Raw genomic sequence first — 21,110 nt, 5'->3', positions numbered from 1 at the left:
GTTTGCAATGTGTTCAGTTAGATGGCTTTTCTAATTGCGCACCCCACACCACCAACCCGAAAATCCGGACTTTTGCCTTCTACCTCGAAACACGATGCTCACATGCCAAGCCATTACAACTGTTTATTAAAGTGACCAGTTGTATGAAGCACGGAAACTTTCATACTTAACGGTTCTTCTCAGAGCTTCATATCTGGACGACGCAAGCTTCCTAGAACGTTTTGATTAGAGATTCAACATATTTCTCAATGGAAAAATGAAATAAAAACAAAATTTTGCGTTAAAACAATAAGGTGCATTTATGATTTGCTCAACGCAGTGCTTGAGCGAGGATGGAATTTGATTTGCACAAAATCAAGTATGCAATATTTTAGATCCCGCTTTTAAGCTAACCAAAAGACATACATCGAATGCGACTTTCTTTGCAGCTCTCTCTCTTCTGTTCTGTTTATCCTTTAAAAGGATTGATTAACATCCGTATCTGTTACCAACTTCCCCTTTGCACTGCACTGGCAAACACGCTATTATGAATAGCCTAAAGAAGTGTGAACTTTTTTTTGTTTCAAAATAATTCTTTACTATTCCTTTGGCTACCGACTGGCGGCCTTTCTCATACCATTTAACTAAATATTTGCCTACGTTAAATTCCATTTAGGGAGTTTCCATCACTTTTTACTTCTTTTTACACAAAATTGGAAATAAAAAGAAAAACCTTTCCGATTGCACACGATCACGAAGCATAACAAAACAATTATGCATAAGGACCCACAACGTAACAGCTCAGTACACATAAAATAACAGCATTTCACGTTTTAAATGAAAGTAAACGAACCGATTACACGTGTTTGACACGATTCGGGGCCATCTTCATCGGCCGGGTCGGGCGCATTTCTGCCTTTGTACATCATTATCCAAACAAGCATTTTTCCCTCTATGTTTTTGCAAAACGTAACAATCAATTCATATCGCTTTTCTGCGGTCCACACGCCGGACTCTGCCGATTTGAACCGATTTAAAATGAGCTATACACAATCTGTGGTCAACGAAAATAAAACATTATTTAAAAACAAAAACAATGACATAATGCTACAACAAATTTTAAAATAATAACGATCCTACTATAATAACTTTACACACACACACACACACACATTGGCCTGCGATCTGCTGATCAGTCTCTCTAAAGCTGCGAGACCCCTTTCTTTCTTTCTAACATAAACAATAGAAATAGAGTCTTATGGCTGATGAAACAGAATTAATACAGAGTTAAGATTTTTGCTGTTTTCGTGGGAATCTTTAAAAGAACTTCGCGTATAAAAAAAATCGTTTAACATATTCATCCCAACAATACCGTTGCGATGCGAAGAACAGTTTTAAAACAGGGGGCGGTATTATAAAACAGGAAGCGAAAATACTGAAATTCTACACACTATATCATCTGCTCGACCATCGGGTTAGTATCCGAACCAGAACCTATTATAACGGATCGTGCAGCCCTCCTGTCTCTGCGTTGCGATCGATCGATAGCTGCAGCGTAAGTCGGTTGTCACTCGATGCTTACGCTCTTTAACTTTTTCTTTTCCCTACATCCGGAAGCTGGTACTGGAAGCTTGAGACACTGATTTGTATAGCTGAATTACATCCGTCTCCTTTCTCAGTAGTTTATTATTCACTGAGAGAAGAATCCTTGGCCGTTTGTTGGTTTACGATCTGTTTTGTTAGTTTACCTCAAGGATGCAGTAATTTTAGCACTACTTTGGGTAAGAGCATAAGCTTACCGCAACCTTCCACCGTCACCAACGATGCCGGTCGCAAGGATAGCGCGAGGTTTTGCGAATCGAACGAGCGATGTTCTACATGCGATGCGCGTTTCTTTCTGTGATCGTAGTAGTCTCCCATGCAACCGGGTTTTCTGCGCTTACTGCGCAAATTTGCGCGTTTTCGACGGCAGTTGTTGATTTCCTTCTTGTCATAGATTCAGCATCGTCGTGGTGATCCACTCTTTGAAGCTACATCCTTGGACAGCATTCACACACACACATACACAATTGCACAACACCACTGCCGAGGTTCACTATAGCTGAGCATGTTTACAGCCGCTTGGTGCACATTTCCCCTATTTCGTTCGTCGTCGTTGTTGTTGCTGTTGTTGTTCTCAGTGTAACGTGTGGTATTTCCCGGTTGTTTACACTTGATTCGTGTAACTTGCATACTGTGTGTACTTGTGTGTATGTTTTGGGTGAGGAGAAGGATTAACGGAGAGGGGGTGAATGTGACGTATGGTGTGTTTTTGTGTTTGCACGTTTCTTTTTTTGTTTTGATTAATTCCTAATCAAATATTTGTTTCTTTTTTTTATAAAATTAGTATAGTTTGGCTAGGTTTGATATTTTTCGCACGATAGACACAACTAAAATGAGACGACCAAGTTGCTGCTGAATCGAAATCATTAAGTATATCTAAAAGAAAAAAAAACACAAGCCGTATTAGTGTCTCATACCCCATACTTCCCAGAGACCCCTGGGTCGGTACTCTTATACACCGGCATTTTCCTACCTATAACAACTCATACTGTCGCAGATGCATCCGCTGAATGATGTCTCGGCAATCATTGAAAACTCTCTTGATGTTTTCTGTATCTACAGCGCAGGTAAAGTGTGGATAGCAGTAGTGTTTGCCATCACCACTCGCTGTCGATATACGCTGGAAGAGAGGGCAAGAAAAAAAGCAATTAAAAACTATCTGCTATCTGCCGACACGGTCTCATCGTAACTTACCAAAAACTCATCCCTTATAAAATATTTCGCCCTAATCACTTCCGGGTCTTCTCCCATCTCGCAAACAGCATCGGCTAAACGTAGGGGTATAAGAGCCACGAAGCGCGTGTTAGTGTTTGCGAAAGAGAACTCAGCAACCAAAGATTCGAGATGCCAAATACGTACCTGGTGTTTGGTAACGATTGAATTCGCCAAAGTAGTCGGAAAGTTTGCTCTTGCCGGCCTTGATCTTCTCCGCCAGTAAGTCTTGCTTGTTTAAAAACAATATGACTGAGATAGTCCGTAACCATCTGTTGTTTTGCCAAGGAAGAAAAACGTCATAGAAACCGGTTAGTACATTGCACAAGATATACAGTTTGCAGCGAGACTTGATACGGACCGATTGTTCCAAATACTTTTAAATAGATCCAACGATTCCCGTAGCCGGTTCTGGGTGGGATCTTCGCGTAGGACCATATTATAACTAGAGCACGCCGTCACGAAGATGATTGCTGTGACATCGTTGAAACATTGGATCCACTTACGTCGCTCGTCGCGCTGCCCGCCGACATCGAACATGCTGCGGAGAGCGGAGAGGATAAATGTGTATATTGATGCCCCACTCGAGATGCAACTCGTACTTGCACTAGGATACTTACTGGAAATTAACTTTATCAACCTGAAACCTAGTTTCGAAAATGCCGGACGTTAGCACACGACATCTCAGGATATCCTGCTCGGTTGGAGTATAGTTAGGCTGTTTGATTTCACTAACACGATCCAGAAAACTGCAACGAAGCGGGCAGAGAGGGAGAGAAAGGGAGGGGTCAAATGTGAGCCGGCTCGCGTGTGATCGTTTGTTTTGCTTCCGAGGGGTTAATGAAGAGTGACACTCGCCGAGTATACACTCTACCGGGGTCTCTATTACTTACTATTTAGCACAATCAATTAATTGATACTCATTCGATCGCTCGTAGGTCTGCTGGACGCCGCGATCTTTCCACAACTCTTCGGTGTGCTCGTAGAACTCCGGAGGATAATTGAAATCCGGACCTGCGGGTGGGATGGGGGAAACGAAGCAAACGAAAACATTTATTAGCTGCTACTTCAAACCTGACCAGTGCGATGCCACTACACTGCTCCCCTTACCGGACGCATAATCTTGAATGTAGTCTACTCGTGCCTGATTTTCCGGTTTCTCTAATTGAATAGGTGGCGTCAACGTGCTCATCGCTCCGGTAATTGTCTGGAATAGTGTGTGAGAACACAAACGTAGAACAATGGGAACAGTGAAACGATGCATCCAAGCGCCAACGGGATTCGATTTGGACTGGAAAAGTGGACACGGGACCGGGTTCACCGGTTCGGCGGATACTCACCAAGATAGCATCGCGAATGTTCTTCTTAATGTCCTCTATCTTCTGTTTCCGCTCGCTATCGGAAAACCCGTTCACGTGCAGTATTCTCATCTGCTTCACGATCGTGGACTTGCCAGACTCACCGGCTCCGAGTAGTAGCAGTCTATGGGTGGCTCTGTACACCTAGAAGAAGGGGAACCAAGAACAAACGGACACAAGTGTTACAACGTCGTTGGACTGCTGACTGGAACATGTTGTTTGGTGGTCCCAGTTACTTGTTTGTCTTTCTGCAGTTGCCGCGTGATGGCATCGCTGCGCCGTTTCTGGCTCTTCGTGTCCTCGGAGCTGTTCGAGTCCGACTGTTTCGATCCGGCCGAGCCGAAGCAACCCATCGCTGACCACGGGGCCCACCAGCAGGTGGCACCACCTTCCGGTGACGTATCGGGAGACTCGGCCCCCCGGGCTTCACCGTTGCGAGCCAGCGTCTAGATGGGGTGCGATGTTTCCCGGGAACCCTCCGTCTCCGTCGTTAATGGTTGGGACCGGTGTGCGTCGTTCGCTATTGGCGCGATCCGTTCGATATCCTGCCACGCTTCCTTCTTCCACCAAGCGAAGACAGAACAGCTCCCCCGGTGATGGCGATGATTCTTTCTGAGTGCGACGTATTTGTTTGTGCTACAGGACAAGATCTATCCTATGTTCATTGGGGAAGTATCCTGCGACTCCCGCCGTTCTCCCGATACACTTTTTCCTCGCAATCCACACTTCTTCCCACGGGTGTTTAGTTTAGTCGGGTTCTCAGCAAATTCAGCTTTACACTCCAGTTCACTCAATCCGGTTCCGACACTCTGAAGTCGGAGTCGTGTACTTGCCCTTAACAGGCAGGCGGGCGGGCGGGCAGAAGGCTCTGAAATGATAAGAGCCAACGAGAGAGAGAGAGAGAGAGTTAGAATTAAAATCACACACTAGCACAGCCCCAGACCCTTCGGTTCGGAAGGGTAGTATTTAAACCACGCACTCTCGGAACCCACCCCTCGCGGTTGGCTCTTCCCTTCTCCTCCGTCACGAGACACGTTCGATAGGCAACACTTGTTAATGAAATGTGTGCGACCCCCGCGTGCGAAGGAGGATCGCACGATGTCGATGTTGAGCAATTTTTTTTTTTGCTTTACTTGATGCTTTCCGCGCCTTTGATACTATACTTTCAGCCCCGCGGCCACCACACTACGCCCCGCTACTGTTGTATGGGGTGTGTGTTGTTCCGACATCAGGCAATCGGCGCATCGATTATGTGATCCGCTGGGAATAGAGCGCCCCCTCCGCAGTCCCAGCTACCTTCCCTCCCACAGGCCGATCGGAAATGCGAAAATGAAAGGTATTTTAATGAAAGGGATGAAATGGGAAGAATGGGAGCTGTGGATGGCCACTGGAGAGTGTGAGAGAGCAGTTTGATGCTATAAATAAAAATATAATCGTTTCTTCCAATTGTGCAGCGGCGTTTGATGAGAGCGGGCCCTAGGCCAACCGGACCGGGAAGAATCCGATGGAAGGGGTAGTTGGGTGAGTGGGTGACTATTGCAGTTCCATCCACGTTTTTATTTATCTCCACCCCCCCCTATAATGTGCGCTAGTAATTAATCGGTTCGCAGAATGTGTGTCAGGTAAGTGCGTATGTGAGTTTCGCCTTAGAAAACACGTCTCACTCGTTAAGATGGAGATTTCTGGGGAAGAAAAATGGCTCCGGTTGGATACATACTCGGTTGGTTGTTGTTTGCAAATGACAAATGTGTTAGATACTACATGTGGCCACAACGGGTCCACTACATTGTCTCTATATTTCCCAATAAACGGGACGCTATATCGCGCCAGGGACCCTAAAATCCCGATCAACAAATCATGTTCGAGTACTTATGAGGGTGGTGTGTTTGTTTGTTTAAAGCACTCCATGATGCACTTCTAGCCGAGAGCCACGAGAGCCGGCCATCGAGTGTTTGAACAGCTACACACCCCCACCCAACCCCCCACCTCCAGTGCACTACTGCTCACGCGGAATTGAACTTCCTAACCCTCAGGTTTTAGTAGTGCAGCAGCCCCCCTCCCCTTTGTTTAGTGTGCCTCCCACCATTCAGCACTCCCTGCCATTTTCCAAACACTTACAGCGTTATTACTACAGGAGGAGTCGCTTTAACTGCCACTGCTGCCTGCTGCTGCTGATAATTATGCAATGTGAGAAAATTTGTTCACCATATTATCAATCGGTGGAGATGGCATGATGTGTCGATGTGTTTGTGTGTGTGTGCGTGTGTGTATGCACGCGTATCTACGATTATCTATCCAGGGTTCCAGCAGCATCCACCACGCACCTTACTTCCGCCCGCATACTCCATACTCCAGATCACGATGCCAATTGCGTTTGGGACGAGTAAAAGCCCATGGTGGTTCTGAACCAAGCCAGCTAGCCAGCTAGCCAACCAGCCAGTCTGTTGTTAAATGATGGTACTGAAAGAAGGCAAATATAACAACCAGCAAATATATATAAATATATATGTAACGCCAGGCGCCTTCTTCTTGTACCGCGTCCTCCGGACCGATCTCCGGAACGAACTATTTTCATCCGGCATTGCAAACATATCGCCACATCGGTGATGATGCAAAAGGTAGGCGCTTTTGTAGCTTCCCCGCCCGCTTCCGAACGTCAGGCGAAACAGAACGTCGATGCGACAACAACGGTAACGTCCACGAGAAGACGTTGGCGATGACGATGATGACGATGATAATGACGCGACGATGGTGGCGATATTCACGGTTAACTGCACCCGTTACAGATATGGGCACTTGCCGAGTGGGTGGTAGCCAAGTAGCCCTAAAACATTGAAGCTTGTGGTATCTCGCAGGACATAATGAGTAAGTGTGGTTTGAAAGCGTAACTAGCCTGGAGTAAGAGGTGGGAAGTTTTGCTTGTTTATCGAATGATTTTAAACCTTCAAAGATTTAAATTTGACTTCCGGATCGACACACGTAGAAGACAAAAGTTGTATGTCTAGGATGCTTTACTGGCAAATGATATTGAAATTATTGGGAGGAAATACAGGGATTTTTAGATGATATCATAACAGTAGCAGTATTTATTATAAATGCAGCACATAATATTCGAACAGCATCGTTTCGTTTTCGAGAGAAAAACCGTCAGAAATTTTTGACAGTTGGTTGAAATTTTGTTTACCTCTCACCAGCAGCCAGGAAAGTGAGGTAAAACTGCAAATTTGGTATGAACAAGGAATTGAGGCGTTCGAAATATGTTCTGGAGGAAGGCTGCGTATAAGGCAGACCAACACACTTAATTTCGGCACTCACGGCGAGCAAAAGGATCCATATCCCATGACTTCACACAGAAGAGCAGATCTCCCACAAGTATGCAAGACATTTTTGTAAACACTTTTTCAACCAACTGTCACAACAATGGCGGAGCAAAAAAATAGCTTTGACCCGACCTGTCTTTTGATTGATCTTGGCTACGATTCTGATTTCAACTGACAAAGTTATAATAAACATGATCGCGTGATAAAATCAACTGATGCTGTTGGAATATCATGTGCTGCAGTTAGAATCATCATGATATCATCTGAAAAACCCTGATGTTACATACTATTCAATTGATCTTTACCAATCCAAAATATGATGTCTAATGTCCAGTGCCAGTCGTATCTTTACTGAAAGCTCAAGCGTTTGTAATGACAACCACCTTCTTGAATCACAAGTTAAAGGTCTAACATTTAACCACTTATAGGTCGATATCTCTAATACCTTCATATCGACTCATCCGAAAATGACGCCCTGCAGGACTTTTTTTGGAATTGAATGCACGCTTGAGTATCTCGGAAGATCATGTCATTTATGAACATCTTTTCCCAAAAACCTGCTTGTAATAATGACGGTTATTTCTGATGAAACGTTTATTTCTTATGATTGGAAGTAGGACATTTTCAACAGCTTGCGGTTTAGCTGGGACATTATTCTTCCAAAAGTGGATAAGAAAAGTGACCCTCAAACCATCGTAAGACACGGAACGCTGGAAGCATCTCGCAGCAACTGTTACCGTGCGTTGTTCAACGATATTCTAATTGGCCGGCCTACCTACACACACAGACTGGGCAGAGCTCTCGGGCGCTGCCGGTGATCATTGATTTGACCTCTTTTGCTTTCGATTGACTTCAGAGCATCGAGCCAACCAGCGGACTGCGGTTCAGTCACGCAAATGCGATCCGACGGATGCCGGCGATGAATGCCAACACCATTTCCTGCGCGGATCGTACCAGACCTTTGGCATAAGAGTCGCACTTGCAGTTCTTTATATTAGACCGGGGGGCACCTCTCGATTCGATGAATTGTGATCAGATGCCGCACCTTTTTCCTGCCTCGATGCCATCGATGATTAATGTAAGTGAACGTGAGGAAGGTGGTTTAACTGAACGTAAGAAAGTAAGTGCGCTGTTTAGTTATTCTTGCATTTTGGCTTATTTGACCTTAGCTGGTGTGTTCCTGGAAAACGCTAATTGCCGTTGGTATAGTTAAGAAAATTCTATCCCCCCTCCCTCTTACTTCCTGCCACTAATAAAGCTACCATAAGCGCCCGATAGTCGCATAGGCAGTGCACGAAGTGGCGTCTAGGACACATAAATTGCCACCTTCCCAACCCCTTTTGGGACAGGTAAAACACATTCCACAGTGACCGGTGGTTACGATTCCTCCTCCCGCTACCTGCCATTCTTCCCTTCTTCACCGTTTGTGTGTGTGTTTTTATTGCGCCTTCGAAGCCGCCATTGCCTGAACCACAACAGCCGAACGGAGAGAGAAGGGCTATTAGCGGCCACATTACCGTTTCTCCCCCGCCGGCCGATCGATGGATGAGTGGGTGAGACGATTGTCAAATGCTTCACCTTCTTGATTAGCATCAATCGATGGTGGCGTCGGTTAAGCGCCCGGCCATCGGGCCACTGTTTTATTGTGTTTTTCTCTCTCGCTCGTCGAACGGGTGGAACATAATTCGGTGGCAATACATTGGCCGCGACATGGAAAGCTGCACTTGCGGTCGGTCGGTCGGGACAGCAAATTGCTTCCTTTCTAACTATGGCGAGAATAATTTCACAACAGCGCGCCATTCGAAACAGGAATGTTTCCTTTCTCCGTGTTGCGAAACAACACAGCCGCGCGGTAAATGCAGCCTGGTCTCGGAATCGGAAAGAATTTCAAAATGAAACCCACACCGAACGACGACTGGAGACAGTTTACGATTCCGAGAGCCGACCGTCTCGGTTGGGACGGACGGAAGGGAACGAGATTCATTGTAAGGCGTCGCGGGACGGTTATGTGACCGGACTGCTTAAGTTGGACCGAAAGCATGCGCGCCGCAAGGAATTACGTGTGCCGCTTGCCACGGCCCTTCCCCAGGAACGACGATGCCAAACGATCGCGAACTGCACGATCAAACTCTCGGCCACATGCAGAAGACTCGGTGGGACGATGCGATTGGCCAGTGGAGGTAATTCCGGTACACTTTCTCGTCCCCAGGGTCGCATTGCATCAACGCGTGGAAATGGGTATTTCCTTTGCAGCAAGGTCCCACACTTCCGTGTTGCAAATGATCATCATTGATAATGTTTAGAAACGAACAATAAGTGGCTTTGAAGGGTCAAAACTGGCAGAGATGCAAGAAATGATAGCACAATCTATGGTTTATTTTTGGAATTACAATAAACATTTCATATATCCATGAATAAAATCCTATTTTAAATTATTCTGACTTTCGAAGAAATTTTTCGAGTAGAGCTTACTATTCAATCGAAATGTTGTCCTATAATTTTTGGTAATTTTAAATTGCTTTAGGTTCTTTTTTATGATTTGTTCTTATTACATTCTTTAGAGACAGAGTTAATTTTTGCAAAGTTTTTTTTTATAATTTAGAATCTAGAAACAAAATGTATCCTAATACCAAATTTATGGTGCAGACTTAAAAATGGAAGGTTTATTAAAAAAAAAACATTTGCTTTATCCATTGAAATTATCAAACATTTCCGTACACTTTTCAAATCCAAATTCGAGCTCAAATCTTAATGATCCTCGAACACAACGGGTACAAAGCACCAGGCAACTCCATCTCATTTTCGTGTATCACGAAGACAAACAGGGGTTTTCCAATTTTTAGAATAAAAACTTATAACCTACATTAGTGAGGTTTCCCGATGGCTAAACTTGCTTCCCTTTGCCAATTTGGTCGTTCGTTAAACAGCTTACATTTTATTTTTCCAACGCACCGCAAAAGGTAACATTAGTATGCTGAGACATCACCCTCCGCAAACCCACCCACACGCATCCACAAATACATAGGTACAAACGCACCACTCGGCTTTCTAGGTCTCATCTTTTCGATGCGCCGCTGAGAAAGTTCCACAATGGACGCGATGGACAACGGTGCACAGTGCGATGGAGAAGCATGTGATGAATTTAAAATGTTGTCCAAACAATCGCGTCGTGGAGCAGTGGAGAGTTTACCCCCCACATGTAGGTGGGGGTGTGGGAGGGCGGGTAGCATACATGAAGACGGTGTCCGACTGAATAAAATGAAATGAAGAAGCCTGAGGCCTTCAGAAGGCAGTGTTGGATGTGGGCGAACCTTCACCATAACCCTATACTGCAACAATTGTCGCAACCCTTGCTACAGACCAACCAGGTGTAAAATCGACCACAAACCTCCTTCCGCTCTTACCCCCACTTAAGGCATCATCTTACGCCACTATTTTCACTAATTGCAGCAATCAATTAGCTTAATCCATCGTTCGTTCGGTTGCATATTTTACATTCTTTCCACACCGTTGGTGCCCGGAAAGTAAGTGACCGAACCTACCGGGTAGGTGGAAAAAAAATGGAGAAATAATTATTTCCATTAAGTTTTGTGTTTGATTGGGTTGGACGAAACCAAATTTGGTCGAAGCTCTTTCTTCTCCTTTCGGTTTCATGATAGATTTATGTATTAGCCTTAGGTTCTTGACACAACGTGCTACACCGAATTAAGGCGAATGAAGTAAAATGTGTATTAGTTTGTGTTGCGATGTTTTTGGAACAAAAAGTATCTATCAGAAAATCACTTAGATTTTTCGACCTCAAAGGTCGAAAGAACGTCAAAATATTCTTTAAAGTTGGGTAATTGGATGAATGATAAGAATTCACGTTCATTTAATAGAGCATTGAAATCGTTGGATGAAAGATTAATTGGTCCTTAACAATTAGAGTTGACAACGTTTGTTTGTTGATCACAAGATCTAGAATGAATTTTTAGAAATTCATCAACGTTGGACAAGAATAGAATGATTTGGTTTCTACACCCTTCCACAACTCAACATAATTTATAAATAACATTAGAACCATTGATAGCCTTGTTAGAAACATACGCTCGACGATCAGTTCGAGAAATGCTTGAGTCCATCCCGAGTCCATGAATTAAAAAATTAATTCAATTTTTTAAGATTTATTTCGACTCATCTGTGATTAAAATGATTCAGAAAGATTTGGCTCACAAGCAAGGATGGTGGCATCCTAATTTTTGTTAGTAGTATGATCTACGATAATTGATTCCTTCCCACATAATAAAGACTCGGATCACTGAGAGTGAGACAAATCATTCTGAGTTAATTTCAAGCATTGAGTCTCCATTCCAACTCACTCACTCTGACTGAAGTGACTCACTGTACTGATTCGTTATTCTCAACACTAGAGCCGGTTTTGGAAAAGTCCTCGTTACTGCGAAACGATCTCAAACTTATTGACAAATTTTAGAACAATTGCCTTAAAGCGGTAATGTTTGAAGCGGGAGAAGAGTCGAATCCAGCCGAGCCATACCAACAAACTGTTGCTCTCGAGAGTACTTTGGGACGCTACCGTAGGAGTAGTACCCATTCCGGTACGCTTAACTCGGGGAAAGTTTCGCTCGAAAACGGGAAAACCGGAGACCGCTGCGAAGATCGGCAAGAAATACATTACGCTTACACGCGCAAATGGAAAGAGTCGCGAGTTGCTACCAATCCATTTGCCTCCTCCCGGAGTTGATTGATCCATTCATTCATGGTGACGGTTTTTCTTTATGCCATTTTTCCGGCCCCGTTTTCCAACCGACCGCCGCCTCCTAACGTAGACAAAAACCCAAAAATAAACAGCACCCTGCCTGCAAGACAACCATCCCCCACTACCCCTCCCCCTGGCCATGTACTCTTCTCCCCACCCCCACCCCCCCTGCGCCGGGTGGTGTTTTTCTGCCGTTACGTCACCAAATTTCAGCCGATGACGACCGAACAACACGACACAACGCCCGATATGCCCGAGACACCTAGAGAGATAATTTTTATCGTCACCATACCTCTCCCTGCAAGTGGCCCCCCCGGTTCGCCTCATCTTCACCACACCCTCCCCCCACCGAAGCAGAGGATACCCTTCTTCTTCTTCTCCTCCGGGGTCCATTGCTCCTTTGACCTTCCCAGATGATGATTGCGTTCGTACGTACATTGTACGTTGCGCGTGGGTTGGTGAACCCCATCGCTTCCAGAGTTTCCACTGGATCCCTCCCTCTCTCTCTCTCTCTCTCTCCCCTCCCCCCCCCCCCCCTTCAGTGGGGGGCGGGGGTTGGAATATTTGGTTACAAAACGCAAAGGCCAGCCGCAGCAGCAGCAGCAGTGCCGGCGGCGTGTTCTGGAGTTAGTCACGCAACACCAAAGGATGGATTTTAACCTTTTCTTGCCAACAGTGTAATCCACAGTGAGTGAGCGAGAGAAAAACTGTGTGTGTGTGTGTGTGTGTGTGAGAAAGAGAGCAAGGCAAAAAGGCCAACATAGAGCCCGAGCAGATGTTGTTTCAGGGCTTATTTTATCCAACGCCGGAATCCGCAAAGCCCCCGTAATCGGAAAAACGGTGGATAAGGATCAAGGGAAGCATAGAGACATAGACACGGCCAGATAAAGAGATAGCGCGCGCTGTGTCCGCCGGAAGCGAGACGGGACGCCACCGGTGGGGGGAAAAGTATGAGGAAAAACAGCGTGGGAAAGCGCTACGCTCGATCGTGGTGGGGTTTCGGACGGTTCGGTTTTTCATTCCCGGTACCTTTTTGGCCAACATTATTTGTCAACGCTTTTGGACGTGAAACATTTATTGATGAAATTTGGCTTCATGATATGTCCGATCGTATGTATGTTGACATACAATTGTAATATTTCTCATTAGCTGAAAATGCCGCATCCACGACCCGACAAACGTTCTCTTATCGTCATCCGCAGCAGCGTGACCGTGTCCGAGCGCCACCAGGGCGAGACACGAAAAACAACCTTTGATTAGTCATCATCACATATTATATTCCACGCTGATGGCCAGCAACACCTGACTTTGAGTCTGTCTGTATGACTGTTTGTGTTCATCTGCTGGTCCGACATCCGTGTCGTTCTACAATCTGGAACGCCTGGAAAAAGGCCAGACAAAACGCTTGTTCTGCCTTATCATTCGATGCAACGACGGGGGGGCTGAGGGGAGGAGAAGTGAGCAAAAGAAGGTCATCTTGTCGCTTTCAACGACACTTTCGATTTCACAATCCGTTGATGCCGCTCTGCTTGGGTTAACAGTCGGTTTTGTTTTGCCGAATTAGAGTAATTTTTAGTTATCTTTATTCGAACACAAAGGTAATTAACAACCGCTCCAATAAACAACAAATGTACTTCCGAAACCTGTCACAAGCAGTCAGTTGCAACCGGAAATTATTTATGATCTCCGCTGCTAATTAAATTGACACGTGAATGAATCATCCGTCCACCTTCTCCCTGAGGACTCATCGCACTTAAAAACCTCGTTCGATGAATCATTACCAAATCTGTGGCTCGCTGTAAAGTGGATGGATGGTTTGCGTTTTATAACAGTCCTGCCAGGCGGGCTCGGAAGGCACCAACAAGAAAGCAGGAATTGCCACCAACCGGGCAAGTGGATGAAGAAAATCGACATAAATACTCCCTCCTGCCCGCATCGATTTTGTTTGCCGTTGAACCGGAGAAAGGATTTCTGTTACGCGTATTAAAGTGGACACAACCTCGGAAGCGCCTCCCCCCCCCCCCCCTGGCCACCATTTGTCCTCCAACCAAAAAGGGTGGCTCTCTTTGTGTGGCACCGGCCGTCCGTGGTGTGATTGCCTTTTCGAAACCCCGAGTCTATTTTTGGACAGCGTGGTAAATAAAGAATGAAGGATAAAAGAAAGCGCTGCCTCCCCCAAAGCGCACCACTTCCATTATCCAAATTTCGTTTGGTCTCGGCCTCCAAAACTCCTTCCAAGAATAAAAGGACTGTAACATTGTGAAACAATGGAGGGAGACTTTTTTAAACACCGAAACGCTTTAAAAATATATCCCACGGTGTCCTCGAACGCCAACGATGTCGATGTCGGGAATTGTAAGTTAATTTACCATCTTTAAGTGGAGCTTTTTGTTCCCCGCACTTATTTAAAGTAAAAGGAAAACAAAAATCTTCAAACGGAGAACCTATACACACGGTGGAAAATCCACACCCACGGTGGAGACTCAAGTAGTATGTCCCGATGTGCTCGTGAAAAATAGAGGCACATTTTTAAGGGAGTACACACACACACATTTCCCACTGGTCACACGCCGGAGCAGACCGGAGAGCTGACCGGACCCCCGACGGTGAGTATCTGGTTTCCCAGACAAGAAGTTGTTGCAACTTTTCTCTTACATATCTCATCGCTCACGGCTGAGGAACCCGAACCGAACACGCACTCTTCGAAGCACCTCAGCACAGGAACTTCCCTGCCAGAAGAAGAGAGCAGGTCGAGCGGGATTGTGCCCAGCATTTTCTTCGGCCTGGAGCAACAACACACAACTTAGAAACCATTCTGGCAGGTTGTTGGATGACACGGGATATTAGATGTCACTTTCAACAACGGCGCAAACATATGCACGATTGAACTGGAAACTGGAAAATGAATCGATAGTTAATACTCACAAGTGATAGTGAAGTTACCAAACCGCCAACACGTGCGATCGAATCAAACACCGGGCGCCTCCATGTGCCACAACCATGCCATAAAAAGGACGACCAATGACTTATTTGCATTTGGTTTTTACCTTTGAAGTTATGTTAGCTTTACTCTTCATTTTTTCCTTACTTGTAGAGCAACAATAATTCTTGTAGTTTAATATATTTCACAAATTATTTTACCTTTTTTACCTTTCATAATAATAGTTAAAACAATAATTTTTTTTTTAAATCGAAACCCTAGGTTTGGTAAGGTCAAATAATTTGGATTAAATTAATTACAATTGTACAAATTGTAAGTATCTCTTCAAACCAAACATAATATTAGCAGTGTTTAGTGTTTTCCACGCTCAAGCCCAAACACTAGACTAGATAGTCGCAACAGTGGACGCAATTTATCGCGTTCAACGATGGAGATGCCGTGTTTCTTATCCCACGACGAACGTACATTTGTTGCCGTGGGTGGCACATAAACACACAAACCGCTCCCAATACACACACATAGACACAGCCAAATACACTTGAATCTTAGTAAGCGTGTATTGAAATCTGGTGGTGTGTTGTGTTTGCCTATTATCGAGACAGAAGCAGCAGCAGCAGCAGGCAAGCAAAGCAAGCACTTTGGTTGTGCATTCTCGGAGGCATAAATCTTGGGCCTGTTCTTCGCTGATCTCAACGCTCCGAAACGTGAGATATCGGAACACAGCAGTACACGGAGCGTCAAGCGTCCCCCGATGGTTGCTAGAGAGCGGCAGCAGTTCAACAACTTGCCGAGAGTGAAACCAAATTCCCTCTAAATTCATATCACCGCGCAACTAATCTTGCTCACCAAACAGTGTGTTTCCATCCAATGCTTGGTTCCGGACCAAAGAATCATAGGTTCACAAATTCGATGTGAACCCTCAAAGTCTGATGTCTCGGAGGACCCACATTCTGGAGGGAGTTATCCTAGTTTCTTCGACCATCACATGCTTCTCGCGGTTGGAAAAACAGAGAAGTAGCCGATCGCTTGAACGGAAGTGGAAATGAATGCTGAAAATACTACCATTCTGAGAATGGCAAGTTTAGAACAACTCTGAGTTTTGAAAGTTAAAAGGAGCAAAAGGCAAGACCAGAGAGCGGGAGAAAGAGAGGACGAAAAGAGTAGAGAAAGAGAGTGATAATTTAGAAAAATGGAGCATACTTGTCATAGAACAACGAAATAGGGGCAATATTTTTCAACAGCAACTACCTGTCAAGCACTTGCAGGGAAATTTTCTACATGTTTTTAACTTATTCTACACTGCTGTTGGTTCCTGTTATCCTTAATGCAACATACTCCAAAGGACTCCCAAACACCAATTGATGGTCTTATCACCAGGTTTACAGTAAATTGCTGGAATATACACAGAGAGAACACGGTAATCAAGTACCATCGTGTGGAAAGTGTGAGAATCGTCAGCAAATTAAATTTACTCCATTCGAATCCAGGAGAGTTGATGGCGAGAGCCTCCTAGGATGTGGTCTACTCAGAAAAGACTCGATCTACAGGCAGTAACACATGCCCAAGCACACCAATTGCCCGGTACAGAGTACCCTAGTCTCATCAACCACATCCCGAGTAAAGGTCGAGGCGTGCCGAATATTCCCGTTTACAAGAACCAAATCGCCTTCGGCCCGCAGAAAGAATTTGGAACGAGAATTTTCCTCGCAGAGGCCACTACAACAGGAGGATTTAGAAGGTCAACGAACGAGCTGCACCCTTTTCTCTTCCTTGCTATCTTTCTCCACATGCTTTCTCTTTTTCTTCGCTTCCATTTTCTTCTCTTTCTCTAAACATTCCTTGGCTCTCACATCCTGTAAAGGATGGCAGCCCACGGGCAGCATTGGTATTCTCTGTTGGTCCTACAACCTATGTGCAGCACCCTCCAAAAGGGCGCCCTCCATCTGTCGGGCAATGCTTGGAGGCAGGTGAATGGAAAAGCAGCAATAATTTTCCCTTTTCATTGTCTAATGTTTCGTTATGTTTCGTTCGGCGAAAAGAATCACGCAATGGGGAATAAATTCGGTATTCATAATACCGGAGGGAGGAACAGCTCCGACAGAGAGTGTTTTGTAACTGAAAATCGAACGAACCGTCGATAAGGGTGGTTTTTGGTGACATTAACGTACCTACTACCTACCTATTGTGGTTTCAGGTTGCTTTGACGGTTCACCATTAAAGCTGCAACAACTGCTGGTGTAGTTTTTGGCTGATGTAGAGTTTTGTTGTTTGTGAGGTATGTATCTGCAAGCGGTGGCGGAACAATCTGGCAAACACAACGAGCAAAGCAGCAGAAGTCACACTTGTGCTACTTGGTGCTTGGTTTCGATTGGTTTTGGATAGCGCAAATTACACACGATGTCACGATTCGCCTGTTTTCTTTTCTTGCTTTCTTTATTCTTTCTCGTGATGTTAATCAAACACACTGATGAATAAAACCTTCATCGGGACACCAAATCACTAAACAGTGGTACACGACACTCACAAAAAACACAACCCGTCCGGCACAGACAGAGAGGCGACCGCTCGTTGAAAACGATGCAGATGATGATGATGATCGCCACTCCTGGTCACAAGATCGCGTCAAGAAGGTCCCCCCACTTCTCGACGAAACATACACCACACTTTTATCTTTTCCAGCCTACTTGTGAGCCAGTTTTCCACCACTTTTCACGAGGCTGGTGCTAGGCGAGCGGTCTGGTTACTGCGATCCAGCGACTTGATGTTTCCTTTGCGCTTTTCGTGATATTTCACGTCACACCAGGTCACTTGGCACACTTTTCTCTCCAGCCAGTTACTGCTGAATTGCTATTGATTTCTGCTACTGTTGCGGGTGCTTACGGGGATGATGGTTTTATGGTTTTGTATTTATTCCGGCGCCGAACCTTATAACTCTATTTTTCTTATTTTTCTTGTCGCGATTACGAAGACACCACACAGCTGAGCACGACGTTTATTTATTTTTTTTCTTTACCACACACAAAACGCACAAACACTAGAAGTGAAAAGAAAACAAAACATTAAAAAATTAACAATAAAAGAAAATTGTACATACACACACACACATACACAAGGCCGTCTCCAATAGATTCAGCAGGCCATGCGACAAAGAGGTTGTCACTAAACCCAACGACTAAAAGAAAATATGATTTGTCTGCGCCTCCATCATAACTCTGCACCCGAAATTAACGTATGAGCCATTTTTATTTCCTTCACCCCCACCCCAAACCGTTGCAATTCCACCCCCGTCGTAAGCATCAACTTCTTTTTGAAAAATTCTTTTTTACTTAATTTACTGCAATATTTATTCCCAAATACTCAGGAAGAAGGAACACTGGTTGAACGAGGAATACACCTGCTGTTCTCGGGTTGACATTTATACCACCCAATCGCTCTCTCTCTCACTCTCATTCTCTCTTTTTCATTGGTTTTTTCGCTCTCTCTCTCTCTCTCTCTCGCTTTCATCCCCCTCGGGAGACCGACAAGGCCCCCACACGCACAACACTCTGATGTGTGTGCTGATGACGGCGAGAAAAGCTGTAGATTATTACATAGCTTTATTTGCTAAAGGAAACTTTTTCTTCGATTCCGTCCGTAAATGGACGTGATGGAAACGTCCTGGAGGAACGAACCGCGGACGAACACTACACAATAGTCGGTTAGTAGTGGCTCCTTTCGCATCCTTTCGGTTGCACTGTGATTTTTCATCCACCCGCCGATGTCTCACTAACAACCCTCCACCCCCTTCGAGGTCTCCCATGTGTTGGAGTAGTTCTGTATGTGTGTGCGAGCTCTGGAGGCCCTTTTTCGCTGTTTCAAATCCTGTATTCCCGGGGAGCAGGCAGGGCACAGCAACAACCACCACCCTCCGCTTTTCACGCGAATCCCTCCCCATTTTACTCACTGACACTTGGAACCTTGTTTTTTCGGGCTCACTTTGTAATTTCCTGCTCCATCATTGCTCTCGCCCCCCGGAGCTGCGGAGGAGGTTGTGCAACGCCGATTTTTTTTTCCAATTTTATCTTCCTCCTGCCTGATTCTAGTATTCCGGGTGCACCTAGTGTACACTACTGGCGGACACACGGGCGCTGCTGCGAACTGGGGCTGCTGGCTGTCGCGATTAGACTGTATGTGGGGGGGTTGTTACTTAGCAAAATGGTTCCGAGACTCTCGCCTCTCGCGCGCGCGGACTCACGACGGAATCTCACATCCACCACTACCATGCTGACTACGGTGGAGCTGCTAGCTGCGCTTTGCTGGTCAGATCTGTATCTCTTCTCAGCTCGTATCAACCGCGTTTCTTCTTCTCCTACTCCTACTATCATGCACACACATCGGGGGTTTGGAGGACACACTTTTCGATTCTTATCGAACGCGCCGTGGCGGTAACGACGGGAACACACCGACGGTGGCAACGGCGGCAGCGGCGGGATGATATTCACCGCACACACCACACAAACCTCCCCCAGAGCCCGCCCGGCCATCGTGGTCGTCATCGTCGCCGTCGTCAATAAAGGCTCGAAGGTGAAAAAGTAAAGAGTCGCCCCAGCGCTTACGCTTTTGGATAACCATTTTCGCTACCTTCCAAAAACGAAAAAAAAGACCATTTTTTCGCCTCATCGATGTCCGCCAGACACACAGACACACACTCGCACACACGCCGCGGCACACAAGTGCACAGATGTTCACGCACGCTTCTGCTGTTGCTACCTTTCGGAAACGGGGCAGACACACGGATCACAAAGTCCGTGTTTGTCCGAAAGGTTAACGTTTCGACCGATCTCGAACGGAGCGAAGGAAAAACATTTCTGCACTTCCGTTCCACCCCGCAAGCGAGGGACTGCGGCTCCTTTTCGCCTTGCTCCCTGAACCTACCCCACCGCGAATCGAACCGAATCTGACCTTTCCGGACAGGGGCAAGTGAAAACTCAATTGAGATTAATGTACGTCTACTTTGCTGATGGAAAAAAATCAACCACGACGTCTGGTGCCTACTTCCGTGACCACTTTACTCAGAGCACAAAAAGGCTCCAATTGCATCCTCGTCGGTCGTGCGGGTCGATTCGATGGTAACAGGAACAAGAAAATATGCGCCACCTTAGGTGTGCAAACAATACACACGGGAAAGTCAGTAGCGATTTGGGCAGGCAAATGAAATTCTCCGCCGACGGATTTTTCGTTTCCACCCTTTTTCCCGTTCACAAACGTTTTGCTATCTTACTTAGTACCACCACATTGCTACTACCACGTCTACTAAGGCTACTCTCTCGCTGCTGCTGCTGCTTCACGCGAGCAAAGGACCACCGTCTGGTTCGAAGAGAGAGAGATCACGCGACACACACCGAATTCTGAACTGGCACTTCGTGAATTCTGCGAGAAAATTTTGATCGGCGTCTCGAAAGACCAAGATGATGGTCATCGATTTGCATTCCCTCTCTCTATCGCTCCCCCATCACACATACGCACCCCCCCGCGCAACCCATTTCTCTCCTGCTGCAAGCACTACATCATACAGTGATCCTCTGCCCCGCTGCAGATTTTTCTCCTCTTTCCGTCCCGGACACACGAACAACAATGGCTACTGTGCACAACGATTGTGGCCAACCTGACGATGGAGTTGAATTGACACACGGAATAAAAGCTGCGGTAACGAAAAAAACCCGTTCGTAGTGCGGATAACGCAGAAGAACGATTTTCAACAAACACACTCGACCGAATTGACGAGATTGACAATTTGTCTACTGCTGCGAAACGCTCTGTTTTGCGATGCTCACTGCGATCGGTTTACACCTCTCTCCAATGACTTTTCAAGCGTCATGCGATTGTCGCAAGTGGGGTTTTATGCGTGAACTGTGTGTGTGACTGACCAACACATACAACGCCGTGCTGTGATTGGCTCCGCC

General features: G+C 45.7%; 1 protein-coding gene across 7 annotated transcripts; it reads right to left on the bottom strand.

Annotated features, from left to right (window-relative positions):
- Nucleotides 1-810: 810 nt before the first annotated feature.
- LOC131259773 (guanine nucleotide-binding protein G(s) subunit alpha) lies at nucleotides 811-20,967 on the bottom strand. 7 transcript variants are annotated; one of them, XM_058261355.1, is made up of 12 exons: nucleotides 20,813-20,967; nucleotides 17,344-18,202; nucleotides 4,388-5,019; nucleotides 4,134-4,295; nucleotides 3,904-4,000; nucleotides 3,687-3,807; nucleotides 3,414-3,542; nucleotides 3,155-3,334; nucleotides 2,941-3,065; nucleotides 2,776-2,849; nucleotides 2,555-2,701; nucleotides 811-2,457 (listed from the first exon to the last, which is right to left on the bottom strand). In XM_058261355.1, exons 3-11 carry the CDS (start codon nucleotides 4,502-4,504, stop codon nucleotides 2,555-2,557), a joined length of 1,152 nt encoding a protein of 383 aa, XP_058117338.1. In that variant the 5' UTR covers nucleotides 4,505-5,019; nucleotides 17,344-18,202; nucleotides 20,813-20,967; the 3' UTR covers nucleotides 811-2,457. The 7 variants fall into 7 exon arrangements, with proteins under 7 accessions (XP_058117338.1, XP_058117337.1, XP_058117340.1 ...); XM_058261354.1 differs by having other exon boundaries at nucleotides 17,348-18,202; XM_058261357.1 differs by having other exon boundaries at nucleotides 17,348-18,202; nucleotides 20,721-20,830.
- Between the last annotated feature and the right edge of the window lie 143 nt (nucleotides 20,968-21,110).

Source organism: Anopheles coustani, chromosome 3 (genome assembly GCF_943734705.1).
Source record: "Anopheles coustani chromosome 3, idAnoCousDA_361_x.2, whole genome shotgun sequence".
Classification (NCBI taxonomy): domain Eukaryota; kingdom Metazoa; phylum Arthropoda; class Insecta; order Diptera; family Culicidae; genus Anopheles; species Anopheles coustani.
Note: the sequence above shows the minus strand (reverse complement) of the source record. Positions and strands in the feature narration are given on the sequence as shown.